Here is a 16047-nt window from a genome sequence, read left to right as displayed (position 1 = left end):
AGCCTTTATTTATAATCGTCTCGCCTTGGCGATTGACGTCCTATCAGACCAATCATATGACAGGTTGGCGTTCCTCGACCAATAGCATGCTTGTAAAGGCGGGGCATGGTTGAAGTTTCCTGATGTAGGAAACATCACCTTCGCCTGAGCCGACTTGTTTTGTTGACGGCCAAGATGGAGTTCCTTATGGGAAATCCGTACAGTACCCCAGTGGGGCATTGCATCGGTACGTAAAGAAAACAATAACATTATTTAAAAGATATTTTGACCAATAAATGTTTTTGGGGGGACAAAATTAACACGGCGACGTTGTTTACGTGCAGGTTAGCATTAAGCTAGCGTCAATGCTCGTTAGCCACATTGCTAACATGTTCCTCTAAATTGTCGTTTTTAGCTTTATTAATGACGGACACTCTTACTATATTTTCTTATTTAACTCTTGTTTCATTATCGATAATATTTACAAAACATTTTGCTCATTTCTCATGATCCAGCTGGAGCTAAGTTAGCCCGTACCTAGCTAAGCATTAGTCATCACCTCTTATTACACCCGTTTTCTCATTTAAATCTTAACTTTTTTTTCTTAAATTAAGAAAGAGCAACTGACGGATCGCTACCGAGTGAAGACTGGACGCTTAATATGGAAATCTGTGACATTATCAATGAAACAGAAGACGGGTGAGTGCGCAAAGGGGTAAAGAATTGACACACGCATTGTTTAAATGCCTTCCACGTTTATCTAATTGAGCCATGTTTACCTTTTCATGCACAAATACTTTCAATGCAAGTCCTTGATGCTTATCTGTATGCTTAAGCTGTAGTGTGAAGTCCAAAGCGTGTTTGATTAGCGGGTTGTAATTTTGTCCTCGATGAGTCAAGCCTTTTTATGGCTCTTTACAAATGGTCTGTGTTACTTTTCGCAGGCTATTAGATCCATATCATCTGTAAAACTAGTCAACAAAACATTTGAAGCAAATGGAAAATTATTGACTACATTCGGGCATTAATGCGATTGGAAGTGGAAAAGTGGATTTCTGGCGCAATCCACATGGATCGTTTTCATGCCTAAATGGATAACCCTTGTACATGGAGTTTGCGAGTATTCTGATCACAAAGGGGGTGTTTTTTTATCTCTTACCTTTCCCTTATTTTTCTGCTTTTGACGTTTTGACAATTGAGTGTTTTCATTTTTGACTATATTGCTGTGATTGTTACATCCTTAGCCATTAGGCCCTCTAAACTTTCTCTGTATTATACATGCTTTGCTAATAATGACTGTAGTCACAAGGAACTCAATAACCTGGGACTGGATTCTAATTCTACAAGTCTCACAGTCATAGAAATATCACGGATGAGTTTCACGTTCACACAAGCATTGGAATTACTCGAATGCTTCAACTTCCATGAGCAACATTTAAATTTGAAGGATCAACCAGATCATTCCAGACGGAACACTCACATTTGGACTAAGACATTGAAATGGATTTACATAATCTGACTACTGGCGTTCCCAAATCTGATGATTGGTTGCATTTAATCATACCCACTGACAAACAAAATGCATATTTGAATTCTAGCAGCTGCAGATGGGAAACGTTAGAGAGTCATCTACACAGACCAGAAGGCATCGACTGCTCTGTGCCCAGCCTGGAGAATATTGCTGGCTCTCGCTACCACAACTGACTATATTATTAAAATTTCTTACCCAGACCTCCAACTTATAGACCTGCTGCACTCATGCAGATGCTACTGATCCCTTAAGGACTAACGGACTCAGAAACAGTTTCTTCCCTGGGGCAATCACCACTCTAAACAAGTACACAGTATTGTTAAAATAAAGAAAATAAATATATCTTGGCCTATGTTATGAAAACGTGTATTCATCTTTTAAATGCATCTTTGAATTTGGGCGGCTGTTATATGTTGTTGTTAAGATGAGGTGTGTGTGTGTTTGCTGGCAGGCCAAAGGATGCAATTAGAGCAGTGAAGAAAAGACTGAATGGCAACAGGAACTACAGGGAAGTGATGCTGGCGTTAACGGTGAGTGCAAAAACCTCACATGCCCGCATGTTGGTTTTAAATCAGGGGATGGTGTCATTGTGGCCTGTGCAGTCCTTTGAGGCATTTTGTGATTAAGGGTTTTACACATAAATTTGACTTGACAAAGCCCAGTACAGTCAGTTGAAAATACAAAAACATAAGGTGCGAACTATTTTACTGTAGAAATTGTTCATTTGATTTCCCTCTGCTTTCATCAGGTCCTGGAGACTTGCGTCAAGAACTGTGGCCCCCGCTTTCACGCTCTGGTGACCAGCAGGGACTTTGTGGACGGCGTTCTGGTCAAAGTCATATCCCCCAAAAACAACCCCCCTACCATCGTCCAAGATAAAGTATTGGCCCTCATTCAGGTATGATTACGACAACAATTCATGACCAGGATGGTTAAACAATGTCATCCAAAGCGTTTGTGCGGAAGCACATCGAGTTATATCTCGGCTCATGTTACCAGGGTTGGCTCAGGTGACTTTGCAACGCTCTTATTTCTCCCGAGCGGTCTCTGCATGGAGCCGAGACAGAAGGGTAGCAGTTTGTCATACCATTAAGCTAACAAGTTTGTCCTGCTTGAGACGGGATAATAAAAAAATTAAAATATAGGGGGAAAAAATAATTACTGGGACCACAAACAACAACTAGTCGCTGTTGCTTTTCATGGATGGTACTAGGAAAAAAATGGACAAGAATCAATTTTTTGTTGGTAAATTGAAGAGTATAGTCTTTATTGGATATTTTATATTATTATTATTGATGTTGTTCTTTTTATTCAAATGATTTCAGTTTTTTGTTTTATCATTGTTTTAAATGTATTGTTTTTGTATTTGTAGATTTACACTTAATTTTTACAGGAATATTTAATTGATTTTTATAATGTATTTTTAATTAATATTTTGTGTTATTACGAATATTGTTACTTAAAATAACATTCTACAATTATTTAAAATATTGTTGTTTCCACTTTGTATATATGTATTTTATCAAAAATGAACAGAAAAAAACACATGCTAAGTAGCTTAATTGCTCGAATAAGAAACTCAGGGTTCCGGTGCATCCTTAAAAAGTCTTAAGGGATTGAATTAATTATTCTAAAATTAAGGCATTAATTGGCATTAAAATGTCTTAAATTCAATTTTCAAATGTCTTAAAAATTTGAACACATTAAAAAGATTTGTTTAAACTAAAAAAAACTTTATTATCAATAATTCACTGATTTACTTTCGTGGAAACATTGCCTGACAGAACTATGAAAACAGTGATGTGGTTTCAGTCGGGCCTTTCAGAGCAGACGCATGTCTTAGGTCTACCCACCATACACATAGCAACTTCCAACCGAGTTTTTTTCTTTGGACCATAGGAAAATGTCCAATAAACGTTTTTCGCCATGGCTAAAAGCTGTGCCAGGTAATGTGTACAAGAAATGTTTGTGTGTTTTTTTTTTGTTCTATTCGTTTCAATTGTGTTTTTGTAGACTTGGTTTTAAATTTAAATTCAAAAGGCATTAAAAAGTCTTGAATTTAACTTGCCTTAAGCTATAGGAACCCTGAAACTATAATCAAGTATGAATAAAAAATATTAAATAGAAAATGTGCTTTTATACAGCTAATCACGATTATAGCATTGCTTCGTAATAGCTACCATCTTACACTTACCCATCCTTTATCATATAAACCCAATCAATGTTTTTTGTAAGATTGTATTCAAGGCGATGTTTTTATTTTATTTTATACTTTTTTAGAAGTATAATTTTTCCCTTGCTTTTTTCTTTTCTTTTTATTTTTTTAATTTTCTTTATTTTTGTATGTGTTTGTCTTGCTGTCAGTCACCCCCCTCGAGGGATATGACCAGGGTAAATGGATAGATAGATCATTTTTGCACCCAATATATATTGATTTTCTTTTCCAGGCGTGGGCCGACGCATTTAGGAGCAGTCCAGACCTTACAGGCGTGGTCCAAATTTATGAAGAACTCAAAAGGAAAGGCATCGAGTTTCCCTTGTCCGATTTGGAAACTCTCTCGCCAATTCACACGCCTCAGCGGGTAAGCGGAAGCCCCGCACAGGAAGTCACGTAGACCCTCCAGTCGGCGTCATTTGTGGATTTTTTTTTTTTTCCAGGTTGCATCTGCGCCGGAGGGAGACTCAACGCTGCATAAGTACAGCGCCCCATCGCAGCCTGTTGTTCCCACGGCTTACAACGCACCTCAGGTTCCAAACATTCATCCCCCAGGATCCATCAACCCTACACCTGAACAGGTAGGGGATATACAAAACATAAAGAATCGAAAATATAAAATTAAAGTTATGGGATATGAATTGAATCCATTCTGAGTTGGGTGTTGTTAAGTAAGTTGCTTTATGTTGGGGGATAAAAGACAATGGTTAGATAATGTGTTCCAAATCCCTGGTACCCCAGGTCAAAACAATAAATTAACAAAATATATAGTGAGAACTACATACATTCCTATATTTAAAATTACATTATGAATAAAGGAAAAATGAAATTGTATTTACCTTTGGTGTTACATGAATTGAGCTGGTACAGTTGAGTTAGTGGGTGGATGCAGAGGGATGAGGAGACAGCTGATTAGAATTCTAACTCGTTTTCAAATTTCCACTTGCAAAGTTTTTCAACCCTTTAGAAGACTTTGTTGCCTTAATCGCCACCTTTTTCTTAATAATTATCCTGATCATTGATTGGTTATAACCTTGCACATGCCTTCTTTGTATTTCTTAATTTCGGTGCACTTTGTTTCCACGGTCATCATCTTATTGCTTCCCTCTTCAGCACCATTGTAAGTCCTTAAAAATTATAGCTTTTCTATGCAAAATTCAAAACGAAAAAAAGGAAGAGATCATTGTTGGAGGAAGTTTAGCCAATAGCATATCAGCATCTTTATGATTGTGTGACACACACCAATAGCCAACCAGCATCTTATATGACGTTTACCAATAGCAGACAGACATCAGCAGGCATTTTTAAATTGTAAGTCGCACAGCCATATGCAGTAACACCAAACGTTTGAATTTTCTAAGGTTTTGGACACCCAAAAAACAGTCATATGGTGGGTATAATGCTGTAAAGTGAGGCCCAAAAAACATATTCCAGATTGTAACATGAAAATATCACAAGTTGGCTAACCTGGGGGGGGGTCTACTGTATTTGTATTTGTCAGATCTGCAGACTCCGAAGCGAGTTGGATGTTGTTCGGGGAAACGCCAAGGTCATGTCAGAGATGTTGACTGAGATGGTCCCGGGACAGGAGGAGACTTCGGATTACGAGTTACTACAGGCAAGGGGCGCCTCATGTTTGATTTTGTTGTCTGAAATGTGAATGAATGAATGGCCCTTATTGTTATATACAAGTATAAATAAATTGAGGGGCTTCTTTCATGTAAAAATGTGTCTCTCATTTGCATATTTCATCTCCAGGAGTTGAACAGGACTTGCCGAGCCATGCAGCAGAGGATAGTGGAGCTCATCTCTTGCGTGTCCAACGAGGCGGTGACCGAGGAGCTGTTGCATGTCAACGACGACCTCAATAACATTTTCTTGCGCTACGAAAGGTGAGACACCTCAGGGGGGTGTCATCGGGCAGATTTGCTAACATCCATGCCATATCACCCTTTCGCCGTTTCAGATACGAGAGATTTCGATCTGGAAGGTCTACAGCTCCTAGCGCAAACAATGGGGTGAGCCAATCAGTTTTTGAGGACATCCGTTGTCTGTTATTTTTTAACCAGCCATTTTTACAATGTGAAGGGTGATCATGCACACAATTTTTGTTTGCCACGTCAAACAGCTTGGAAAAAGGTGATAAATCCTAATTATCTAATTGTTTTTCCCATGAGAAATACAGTAAAATATTATTTTATTATTGTTTTATTGTGAACTTGTCATTTTTCTAGAATTTTATTATTTAAAGCATCTTACTCATAAAAATCCTTTTGAACTTAAGATTTAGTGACTTTTTACATTGCTATACGCACTTTCGCCTATCATCCCTGGTTCGAGACCGGGTGGAAACATGTTGGCCTGGAGAGAGATGGGCTTCACCAGGCTGTCTTTGCCCAAGACACAACACAGGAAATTGTGCCCCTACAACCCTAGTGGTTAAAGGATCCTACCAACCAACCATATTATGACCTAAAAGTCTTAAAGTTGGCAGAGCCTATTTTGCTCAACTCTCTGGTTAAACAGATAATATGTTCTTGGGAAAAATTGTAATAATAATAATTGTTTTCATGAAATAAATTAAAATGATTATTTTAAATATTTGTGATAACGTTTTAATTGTTAGAAGGCACTGTATGGTCTAATGCGAATGAAAACCAATGCCAAATGAGCACAGCGACTACTAGGTATGGATTATTTTTCTACCCCTAAGAGGCACAAAATATTACACACTGCCCCTTTAAGATTGGATGTTAAATGTTAATCTGATGAGATTACACAGTATATGAACAATGTATACATAAATCATAAGAAATCACTATGTAGGAAAATTATATTGTGATTTGCTACATACATTTAGTTGGGGAAAAGTGTGATGGTAATTCGTATTGGTTTTAAACACAGGCGGCCATATAATGCCTGAATAAAATTGAACTGCACTAATTAACTCTACGCAAAAGGGTCCGGGCACTCTACGAATGGAAAACCCAAAACTGCTTTTGACGTTTTGACAATTGAGTGTTTTCATTTTGACTATATTGCTGTGATTGTTACATCCTTAGCCATTAGGCCCTCTAAACATCCCATCATTTCCGAGTCGCCGTCAACCTTGCATGCATGTATTTACTGTACTTTTTTTTTGTCTCATTCTTTTCTGTTTTCTTTTTCTGTGGCTAGCTGAAACAGGCAAGTACAAGCCAATGTTGGTCTCTCGAAAACATTAGTAGTCTGATTCTTTATGGAGTATTTCAAGTTATATAGATAAATATATATAATTTATAGTGGTCCCTCTCATACAAGCTTCATTTGACCAGGATTGTGCAAAGAGTGCGATATTATCCCTCTATCTGATTGAGAGACTTTCATGATATGTAAGCTCTTACTGTTCACTTCAAATTAAAAATACTGTAACTTGAAATGAACGTACGCACAAAAATATTTCACAGCACAATTTGTTTTTTGCCTTTAATAATTTGCATGCACAAACTATAATCAGCTGATGCTGGCGATGAGCGGTCACGAGGAGTGAGTGGTCTCAAGCGGTTTCCAGTGGTAGCATGCAACTGACAACTATTTTTATGGTCGACTAGCTATTGGAACAATTATTCAAATGATTGGATAATTGTTCATTTTTTTCCTTTACGGGCATGGAGAGGTACCACTGTATTCATTTATATCAAATATAGTGTTCAGTACTGTATGTCTAATTCATCATTGTCTTTCCAAAAGGTGTTAAGTGAGGTGACAGAAGACAACCTGATCGATCTAGGCCCCGCATCCCCAGCGGTGGTCAGCAACGTGTCTAACGCTGCCCCTTCCTCTCCGGCCACCTTGGCCTCTCGCCTGGCCGGACTAGGTACCCCTTGCCCCTATTACACCCAAGCACCCTGTTGCGACTTAATTTACGTTTCTATTTTGTGCAGACGTCGGTGCAAATAGCGTGAGCAGCACTTTGAGTTCATTAACCAGCAACAAGCCTCCGTCCTCCCAGGATGAGTTTGATGTATTTGCACAAACCAGGACCGGGTCGCTCCCGGAATCAAACAAGATGTAAGACAGTTTAATGTGATTGCCAACTGAAGAAAATCCTCAGTGTTGTCAAAGGTTTATTTATTTTATTTATTTTGCTTTTAAGGGCTTCGGCAGAGGACGATCAGGCTTCTGCTGCTGCTCCCCCCACACTTGACGTTCAACAGCCACGTGCAGCACGGGTGAGTCTTATTGGATTCGGTTGCGAAAAGGACACTTGATACTACTAGCCAAATAAAAAAAATATCTGAATACTTGGGGTAAAGACTAAATAAAACTGGGTGGAAAATGAACAGATCGTCTTCTTAAATTAATTGGATATAACCTTATAGGTTATTGTCTACATTGAAAGAAACTTAATTTGGGAGTTTTTTTTTCTTTTTTAAAAGTAAAGCCACATTGTCTTTAGGTTTTTTTTAATAGAACGGCCTGATTTTTGAAGATTAAAACAATATGTATGTATTTTTTGTTGTGACAGGTTTCTCCTGGGGGATGTTATTAATTAACAAAAATGTTTCTGTTTTGGTCTTTTACTCACTATTTAATGAAATCGATTATATTTTTTTGTGGGATATGGCCACGACAGAGACGACACATAACCAGAGCGTTTATCAATTTTCTGGGTGTTTATTGAAGGTGGATTCACACCAAAACCTAGTTACACTCAGGGAGGCCTAAAGTACGACTGTAAATTATTCTGAAAATCAGTTCAGCCGTTTTTGAGGCTTTAACACGCATACAAACTCACACACAAAAACATACACAAATCGGAATTTCTAAAGTAGTTGAGATTTTTGGGTTTAAAAAAGGCTTATTATTTTCTTAATTATCTCAACCCATTTTTACTAGTTGTTTTGTATTATTAGGATTTATATCAGGCAACCCTAATTGTTGGGTGTTTTTTGCAAAACAATCTGAACCTTATAAGCCCAAGTATTTAATTGCTCTTGTCTTGACCCAAATCTGTGTCTGTTTTTCGAAAGCTCTTGTTAATTCGATGTTAACAGAATGATTAGAAAAAGCTTTTGTTTCCCAAACACTAACATTGTTTTTTCTAATTGTTATTTTTTTAAAGTGCAGTCTGTTTGTTAAATCGTGTTGACTTTTGTGTTTGTGGGGGCCGGGTTTTGTTTTCTTTTCCATGCCCATTTTGCTGTCACCCCCTAGTGTGTCGGAGGCCAGTCCTCTGTCATGGATGACATAGAGGAGTGGCTAAGTTCGGATGTGGTGAGACTGTCATGATTTTTTGTTGTTGCTCTGGCTCTTCTTTTCTTTTTCATTCTGTTTGATCCTTTATGTTCTGACTTTTAAGAATATAATCCACTTAAATTTTCTCCTTTAATCATTCCCTTTAACAAGATTTAAATTAATCATACACTAACAAGCGTTGGGGTTATGTGTTTATGGAAACCTTCAGCGAGTTTGTGGGTGTCTTTTCTAATTCTCTTTGTGTGCATTTAATAAAGGACTTTTAGGGGTGAGTGCTAATTAGCTGGCAAGGGGTCTTTGTCAGTGAGACGAACGTTTCTTTATTCTGAAGGTTTGCATGCTGCTGCTGAAAGTGCTTTTAATTTGTTTGTGTTTCACATTTTATTAAAATGTACATTTGCTCCATCTACAGAAAGGAGATGATGGCGAGGAGGGCGTGACAAGTGAAGGTGAGTGCAAAACATTAAATTTAAGCTTCATTATGTATTATTTAGTAAGCCCTTCTGGTTTGAATATGTTTCATCCATTTAAATAAAACACTATTGATTCAAATGATAAGCAGAAACGTATATACTATCTCATAAATACATCTCTTACGTTTAGAATTGTGTAATTATATTACACAACTTGAAGAAGCTGCCGTGTTTGGCGGCCGTCTCACTACTACGGAAGCTAAAATAAGGATTTTGCGAAGCTAGACTGTCCGAGTGGTGCTTTCAGCACTAAACAATCACCAGTCTGTGCCCTATGATTCAGGCATTTTTGACTTTGTTTTTCCACATTTTCCTTCTCTAGCCACTCTTGTTAGCCACGTGGCTGTAGACTTGGGCTTGCCGCTATTGTCAAATGCTCCATTTAAATAAAGCTTGCTCTTATGATCTTTTACTGGCCTTTTTGGTAACTAAATTTAGCCACTTACATTATGTCTGACCAACTTCAGCTCTTTGCTCTTTCCAGACGCTCTGGGTATAGGCAGCCTACTTTTTAGTTAATTATCATTTTTTTATAAAACTACTCAAACATTGAACAATACGAGAATTGCCACTAGGAGCAGATGGAGGAAAAATATCAATTTTGGTTCAAGTCACCTCTTGTTTTATAGAATGTATAGATCCAACAGAGGGCGTTAAGCCATGCCCACCATTACGGTATCCATGTATCACACGCAGAGAAAAATATTGTGGCCGAAACGACAGCGAGGGACTCTTTAGTCATTACTTCTGATAACATAGCTGTATTTTATAATCATATATATAAATTTATATATATATATATATTACAATATAAACTATGAACACAATAATACCATAAAACAACATAAAAATCTATTTATTAAATTTTCTTCAAAGTCCAATTCATCATCAGATGCACCAAAAAGTTGTTTCCCTCGTTGTGGCCCTTTTGCGTTTATTTTAATCTTTTAGGATGACTTCTGTTTACCCCATACTCTAGCATTGGTTTCTGGCACCATGAGTAATAATTGTGATCAGGAGATAAATCTGTATGCCTTTTTCAGCACAACACGGTAAAGGTAAGATCGGACCTAAAAACTCCGGCCTAGCCTGTGGGTATTTAAGCCCGAACCTGACCGATTAACTTGATTTAAGGGAGCAAACCCGAAGCTTTACTTCGGCGCCAAAGTGCGCGTTTCGGCTAAAGTGCGCAGCTTCGGGTTTACTATGGGTTGAGTTTCCCTAATCAAGTGCGCACTTCAAAGTGCAACGCTGAAATGAGCACATATCGGCGAAACGAAATGGCACCGAATAGAAATATACAAATCCTGCAGATAACATCATGCAAACAGTGAAATATTTGTCCGTAAAGCAGAAAGAAAGTTTGTAAAGCTTGTGAGCTATTAGCAAGAAGTGAAATGATGTCTGACGTAAGCGAAGTAGAAGTGGGAAGAGGAAGCGGCGCATCTTTTACCTTGAAACCGAGGATGACAATTTCTCTGGATTTACTGATTTGGAGTAAAACTGATTGTTTGGTGAGCATGTTCTCTATGATAGTTATGAAATGAAATGATCTGCATTTATATAGCGCTTTTCAAGTCAATGACTTCCCAAAGCGCTTTACAATGTGCTCCACATTTCCCAATAGCGGCCTTGCAGCCATGTAAGGCGCTAACCTGCTTATTGGGGGTATTAGGGGTTCAGTGTCTTACCCAAGGACACTTCGACATGTAACAAGGACGAGCCGGGATCGAACTGGGATCTCTTGATCCCAAGACGAGCGCTCTACCTCCTGAGCTACTGCCGCCCGTGTTATCTGAATAGTATAACTTTGGCGCCAAAGTGTATTACTCAAGTAAAAATATTGTAAGTTCAGAAAAATATTACTCAAAATAGAAGTAAAAAGCAGTCTTCTAAATAATCACTTGAGTAAAAGTGCATGCTTTGCAGATCATTCACGAAGAAAAAAACGGGAGAGAGAACACTTAATGATTGACATTTTAAGCTCAAAATCTTACCTCGGCAACACAGCAAGGTTGAAATCCACCAAAAGCGCCCTTTTGCTGTTTAGTACGAAAATAACATGTAAATGATATACCGGTAATACAAATTTAAAAATCAATACTATAATAATATGTTAATAATTTCATATAAAAACTATGTAAAAAAAAAAAAAGGAAAACAATACAGTAATACACACAGTCACTTTAAACTGAAATAAGATTGATTAAAAATCTGAGTTACAGAAAGACGACACTCTTTTTCACAAAATGTCTTTTTTTTTTTCCTTTTAGAGTTCGACAAGTTCCTGGAGGAGCGCGCCAAAGCCGCCGAGATGGTGCCCAGCCTGCCGTCGCCCCCCAGTGGCGAGCCTGGTGCGGCGCAGGAAAGCCCTGGCCACAAGAAGTCCGACCCTTCTGAGGACGCTCTGTTTGCCATGTAGGCGTATCTCCTTTTGCTTAAGAGTTTCTGACTTGGACCAAGACACGCCCTCTAACACTATCTCCAAAGGGAAAACTCAAAAGCAAAGGCATTTTCGTACGGTCTCCCCTAATCCTTTCAGCATGAGTTTTGTTGCATAATACCTCCAGGTTTGGATAGGGTGACTTTGACACGGTTGTAAATGTGTAAATGATCCCATGTGTATATTTTAAGCTAGCTACGAAAGAGGAAAAATTGAATATACGGTGAGATTCTAAGGGCGGGCGAGGAGCTCACATTTTCTTGGCTGCTGTACGATTTGGGGCGCTGCCCCGCTAACGCTGCAAAGGGAAAGTTGTACGTCTTATTTTTTGGGATCCAATCTTTCCTGATTTCTTTGTTTTGTTGTTTTTGTCTTGCATTGTTTGTGTGATCAGCTGAGGAAAAATTATATGAAGGACCAAAAATGCCAAAAAAGGGAACTATGTAATAACATTGAAAAAAGAGAAAATCCGATTTTATTTGTGTAGCTCTAAAGCAGAGGTTGCCATCCTGGTGCCCGCGGATACCAGGTCGCCCCATTAAGATACCTGAGTAGCCCACGGACTGGCTCTGAAATTAGCTCACGAGGGACATTGTGACGGTCAAATAAAAAAAACAAAATTTAGTGGTTGAATTAGTATATTTTTCTCTCCCAAATATTAACCTGGTAATGACATAGTAACAACATAGTAATAACACAAGTTAGTTTAGAAATGCCCATCAAACTGAAAGCCCTTTGCGCTAATCAGTCACAAAAAGTACCACTCTGCTTCAAAAAAGTTGGATACCCCTGCTCTAGGGAATAAAATAAGAAATGAATGTAAAAAGAAAAAAAACAAATGGTATATGGTCTGCATTTATATAGCGCTTTTCAAGTCAATGAAGACCTCCCGAAGCGCTTTACAATGTGCTTCACACTTGCCCATTCACACACACACACACACCAATAGGGAGTCAGCCATGCAAGGCGCCTACCTGCTTATTGGGGGCATTAGGGCTTCAGTGTCTTGCCCAAGGACACTTAGACATATAACACGGAGGAGCCGGCAATCGAACCTGCGACCTCTTGATCCCAAGACGAGAGCAAACAAATAAATACTATTAATTGTGATTAGCATAAGTGACTGGAACTGAGTGAATGAACATTATAAATATACATAACATTTTAGATTTGTATTTATATTATGTTATCATATTATTTTTTGACAAATGCCCAAATTAAAAAAAAAAGGATGAGTGAAACTTTCAAAATAATCATGATAATGATCATCTTAATTTTTTTGAATAGCACTAGTGAATTAAATTAAAGATGGTTGAATAGATTTTTAAAAATGAAGGAAAAAAACATGAACTTGAATAAATAAAAACAATTTTATATAATTTTCATAAAATTTGGTTTCGTTGTATTTGTCATTTGCAATTACTTTTTACAAAAATGCCCAAAAAAATAAATGAAAGGGAAAATAATTATCTGCGGGTAGATATATATGTAAAGAAATATTCATAAGTAAAATCAAAACAATATTAAAAATAAATAACAAATAACAAAAATGCCAAAGCTAAAGCATAAGAGAAAACAATAATGCATATAAAAGAAAAGCTATTAACCTGAAATACAGTACCGTATTTTCCGCACTATAGGGCGCACCGGGTTATAGGGCGCACCCCCAAAAAATAGTTTTTGGTCCTATATCTTCCATAGATAAGGCGCACCGGATTATAAGGCGCTACAATGGGAACGTCGACAAAACAGTCAGATGATTCAGTCCAACTGATTAACCCCTTAACATTCCCAAAGCTTGCAAAGAAGCAAATACGTGTCGTAGACACGTGCGGATGCGGTGTCCGTACGATGTCACTTAAATGCGTCATTTCAAATATCATTCGGAAGGTTAAAGTCTTGGTATTCAAGAAATGCCAACCATTCCTTAGTTTCTATTTTCTTTTTCGCTCGCAACTTTACTGTGCATATGACAATAAATACTTGGAATTGAGTTTAATTCAACTCATCACAGCAACATCAAGATCGTTCTAAAACAAGATACCAGGAAAATATAAAGCCGCATAACTCACCTAAGTTCTCACGTTCAATAATGATACGCAATCATGGTCTTCTTACAACCGTGAGTGTAGTAAATCCAGGAGAGTAAAATATTTACAAATACAGACTAATGAAATATGTTTCTTTATGGCGTAGTTTAGCAAGCTTGCTATTCAGTCATCTTTTTCGGCCAATTGCAGGGTTTGTTTTGGCCCTCTAGCCTATCCGAGGCTCCGAATAACTTCAGCCAATAGCGATCGATTTAACAGATGATTGACACATCTTTTTCGGCCAATTGCAGGGTTTGTTTCGGCCCTCTAGCCTATCCGAGGCTTCGAATAACTTTAGCCAATAGCGATCGATTTCAATTGATGATTGACACATTGGTTAGCCAATGAAATGCCGGTATATAAATCCCAGCATACACCTCGGACTACTCCACGTTCGGGGGAAAATCGAGTCGGCGGTTGTTGCGTAATTTGCTAGACTTTGCGATTTAATCTTGAGCCATATATAAGGCGCATGGTCAGCTTTTGAAAAAAATTAAGACTTTTAAGTGCGCCTTGTAGTGCGGAAAATACGGTAATTGTAATGATGTGTAAAAAAATATTCATTTGTCATATACCCTGAAGACGGATGGGCACCACCAGGCTGCACTTGCCCACGACATAACGCAGGAAATTGTGCCCCTTAGACCCTAGAGATCCAACCAACCAAAATTAAAACAACAAAATAAACGTAGAAATGAATACCAACTTACTTTTTGATTTATTTTTATTTTATATTTTCTTTTTTCTTTTTTTTTTTTTACATACTGTACTTTTCTTCCCCATTTATTTTAAATTTTTGATCCTCTGTAACTTTTAGGGCACTTGGATGTAATTTTTGCGAGAATTTTAAGGAGTGGAGGAATAATTTATTTCAAATTTCTCAACCTCTTTAGAGAATATAAAATGGTTTTATTGTGCTCGGGGAAAATATAGAAGGGGAAATGTGAAGTGTGAGGACAACAATTTCATTTGTGGCTCTTTCTGGCATCTTGATGTGTTTTCTACATTGCTGCTGGCCGACGTTTTTTGTTCTGTGTCTCGATTCCGGTGGTCTGAATGTAAAGACGTAGTAAGCATCACTCGTTGTCATGGAAACGCAAAGGAGCCCTTTTTGTCGTTGCTAAGGTTTTCTGACATGCTCCATCGGCGTCAGTCGATCGTTAGTCCGTTCTTTTGCAAATTTTGTGTTTTCGTGCGAGTCGGAAAACGTGTGCGTGTGGAAGTGGTTTTTTTTTTTTCTTTTTTGACATGTGCATGAAGTCAATAAAGTCAGAATGGTATGACTTACCCGTATTTATTCGTGTAAAATGCACCCTGGTGTATAACGCACACCCCTAATTCTTTATTAAAAAATCACTGGGTTTTTTTCAGCTATAGCTAAGCATTAAGTGACATAGTTGAAACCATGCGGCCATGATTATAATCATTTATTACGAAAATGATCTATGAACATACCAACATCAATTTTGCAATGGGTTTCATGTCCCTCAAAGTCCCATTTATCATCAGATACACCAAAGAGTTGTTTCCCTTATTTGTTTATATCTTTCAGGACGACTTTGTACCGAGGGTTTATACGGGTGCTTAAGATCCTTACAAAGTGTTTGAATTTTTAGTGAAAATTTTATTTAAGCTTGAAATTGTTGCCATATTTTTTAACAAGTCTTCTTAAAAACGATGCCGACACTGCTCTCTGGCGGCTCCGCTTTGTCTATGCATTTGTTTCTTCCCTTGTGATTAACGCTAGCTGGCATTAGTTTGTATGGCATTGTCCTATGAACAGTCATCCCCCACTATGTGTCGCGTCCAAGAGGACAGGTGCATGCTACACCTAAACATGGCACTATGAAATTTGTATAGACCCTTTCATTTGTTCGTAAACATTGTGACGTTTCCAGTGAGCGGGGCAAAACATTACTTGCGCTGGTTCAGAAGACTGGAGGAAAAGAAAGCTGTTGTAGTTGACGTCATGTTGTGTGTTTGTGTGCAAGAATCGGAGAAAGAACAGAAGTGGTTGTAAATTGAAGTTTTACAGGATCCAGTGGAAACTCCTGATCAAAGAAAAGGAGAGTTTTGGT

The 16047-nt window shown here is 37.9% G+C and overlaps 1 protein-coding gene across 2 annotated transcripts; it reads left to right on the top strand.

The window, feature by feature from the left end:
* Positions 1-132: 132 nt before the first annotated feature.
* On the top strand, positions 133-15252 carry tom1l2b (target of myb1 like 2 membrane trafficking protein b). Of its 2 annotated transcripts, XM_088323459.1 has the most exons (15): positions 133-226; positions 594-678; positions 1962-2040; positions 2259-2408; positions 3958-4092; positions 4169-4306; positions 5227-5343; positions 5484-5617; positions 5692-5743; positions 7455-7581; positions 7649-7775; positions 7861-7936; positions 8922-8981; positions 9376-9412; positions 11710-15252. In XM_088323459.1, the coding sequence occupies exons 1-15, from the start codon at positions 175-177 to the stop codon at positions 11856-11858; spliced, it is 1518 nt and encodes a 505-aa protein (XP_088179585.1). In that variant the 5' UTR covers positions 133-174; the 3' UTR covers positions 11859-15252. The 2 variants fall into 2 exon arrangements, with proteins under 2 accessions (XP_088179585.1, XP_088179586.1); XM_088323460.1 differs by lacking the exon at positions 8922-8981.
* The last annotated feature ends 795 nt before the right edge of the window (positions 15253-16047 follow it).

This window comes from Urocampus carinirostris, chromosome 19 (assembly GCF_059441175.1).
Source record: "Urocampus carinirostris isolate Australia breed hairy pipefish chromosome 19, RoL_Ucar_1.0, whole genome shotgun sequence".
Classification (NCBI taxonomy): domain Eukaryota; kingdom Metazoa; phylum Chordata; class Actinopteri; order Syngnathiformes; family Syngnathidae; genus Urocampus; species Urocampus carinirostris.
The sequence above is the reverse complement of the archived record's forward strand: the minus strand, read 5'-3'. Positions and strand labels throughout refer to the sequence as shown.

Coding starts and splice junctions, on each gene's coding strand:
- tom1l2b (XM_088323459.1), top strand. CDS start 175: ATGGAGTTCCTTATGGGAAATCCGTACAGTACCCCAGTGGGGCATTGC. Junction 5,618..5,691: donor ATTTTCTTGCGCTACGAAAG/GTGAGACACCTC, acceptor TCGCCGTTTCAG/ATACGAGAGATTTCGATCTG. Junction 7,937..8,921: donor AACAGCCACGTGCAGCACGG/GTGAGTCTTATT, acceptor GTCACCCCCTAG/TGTGTCGGAGGCCAGTCCTC.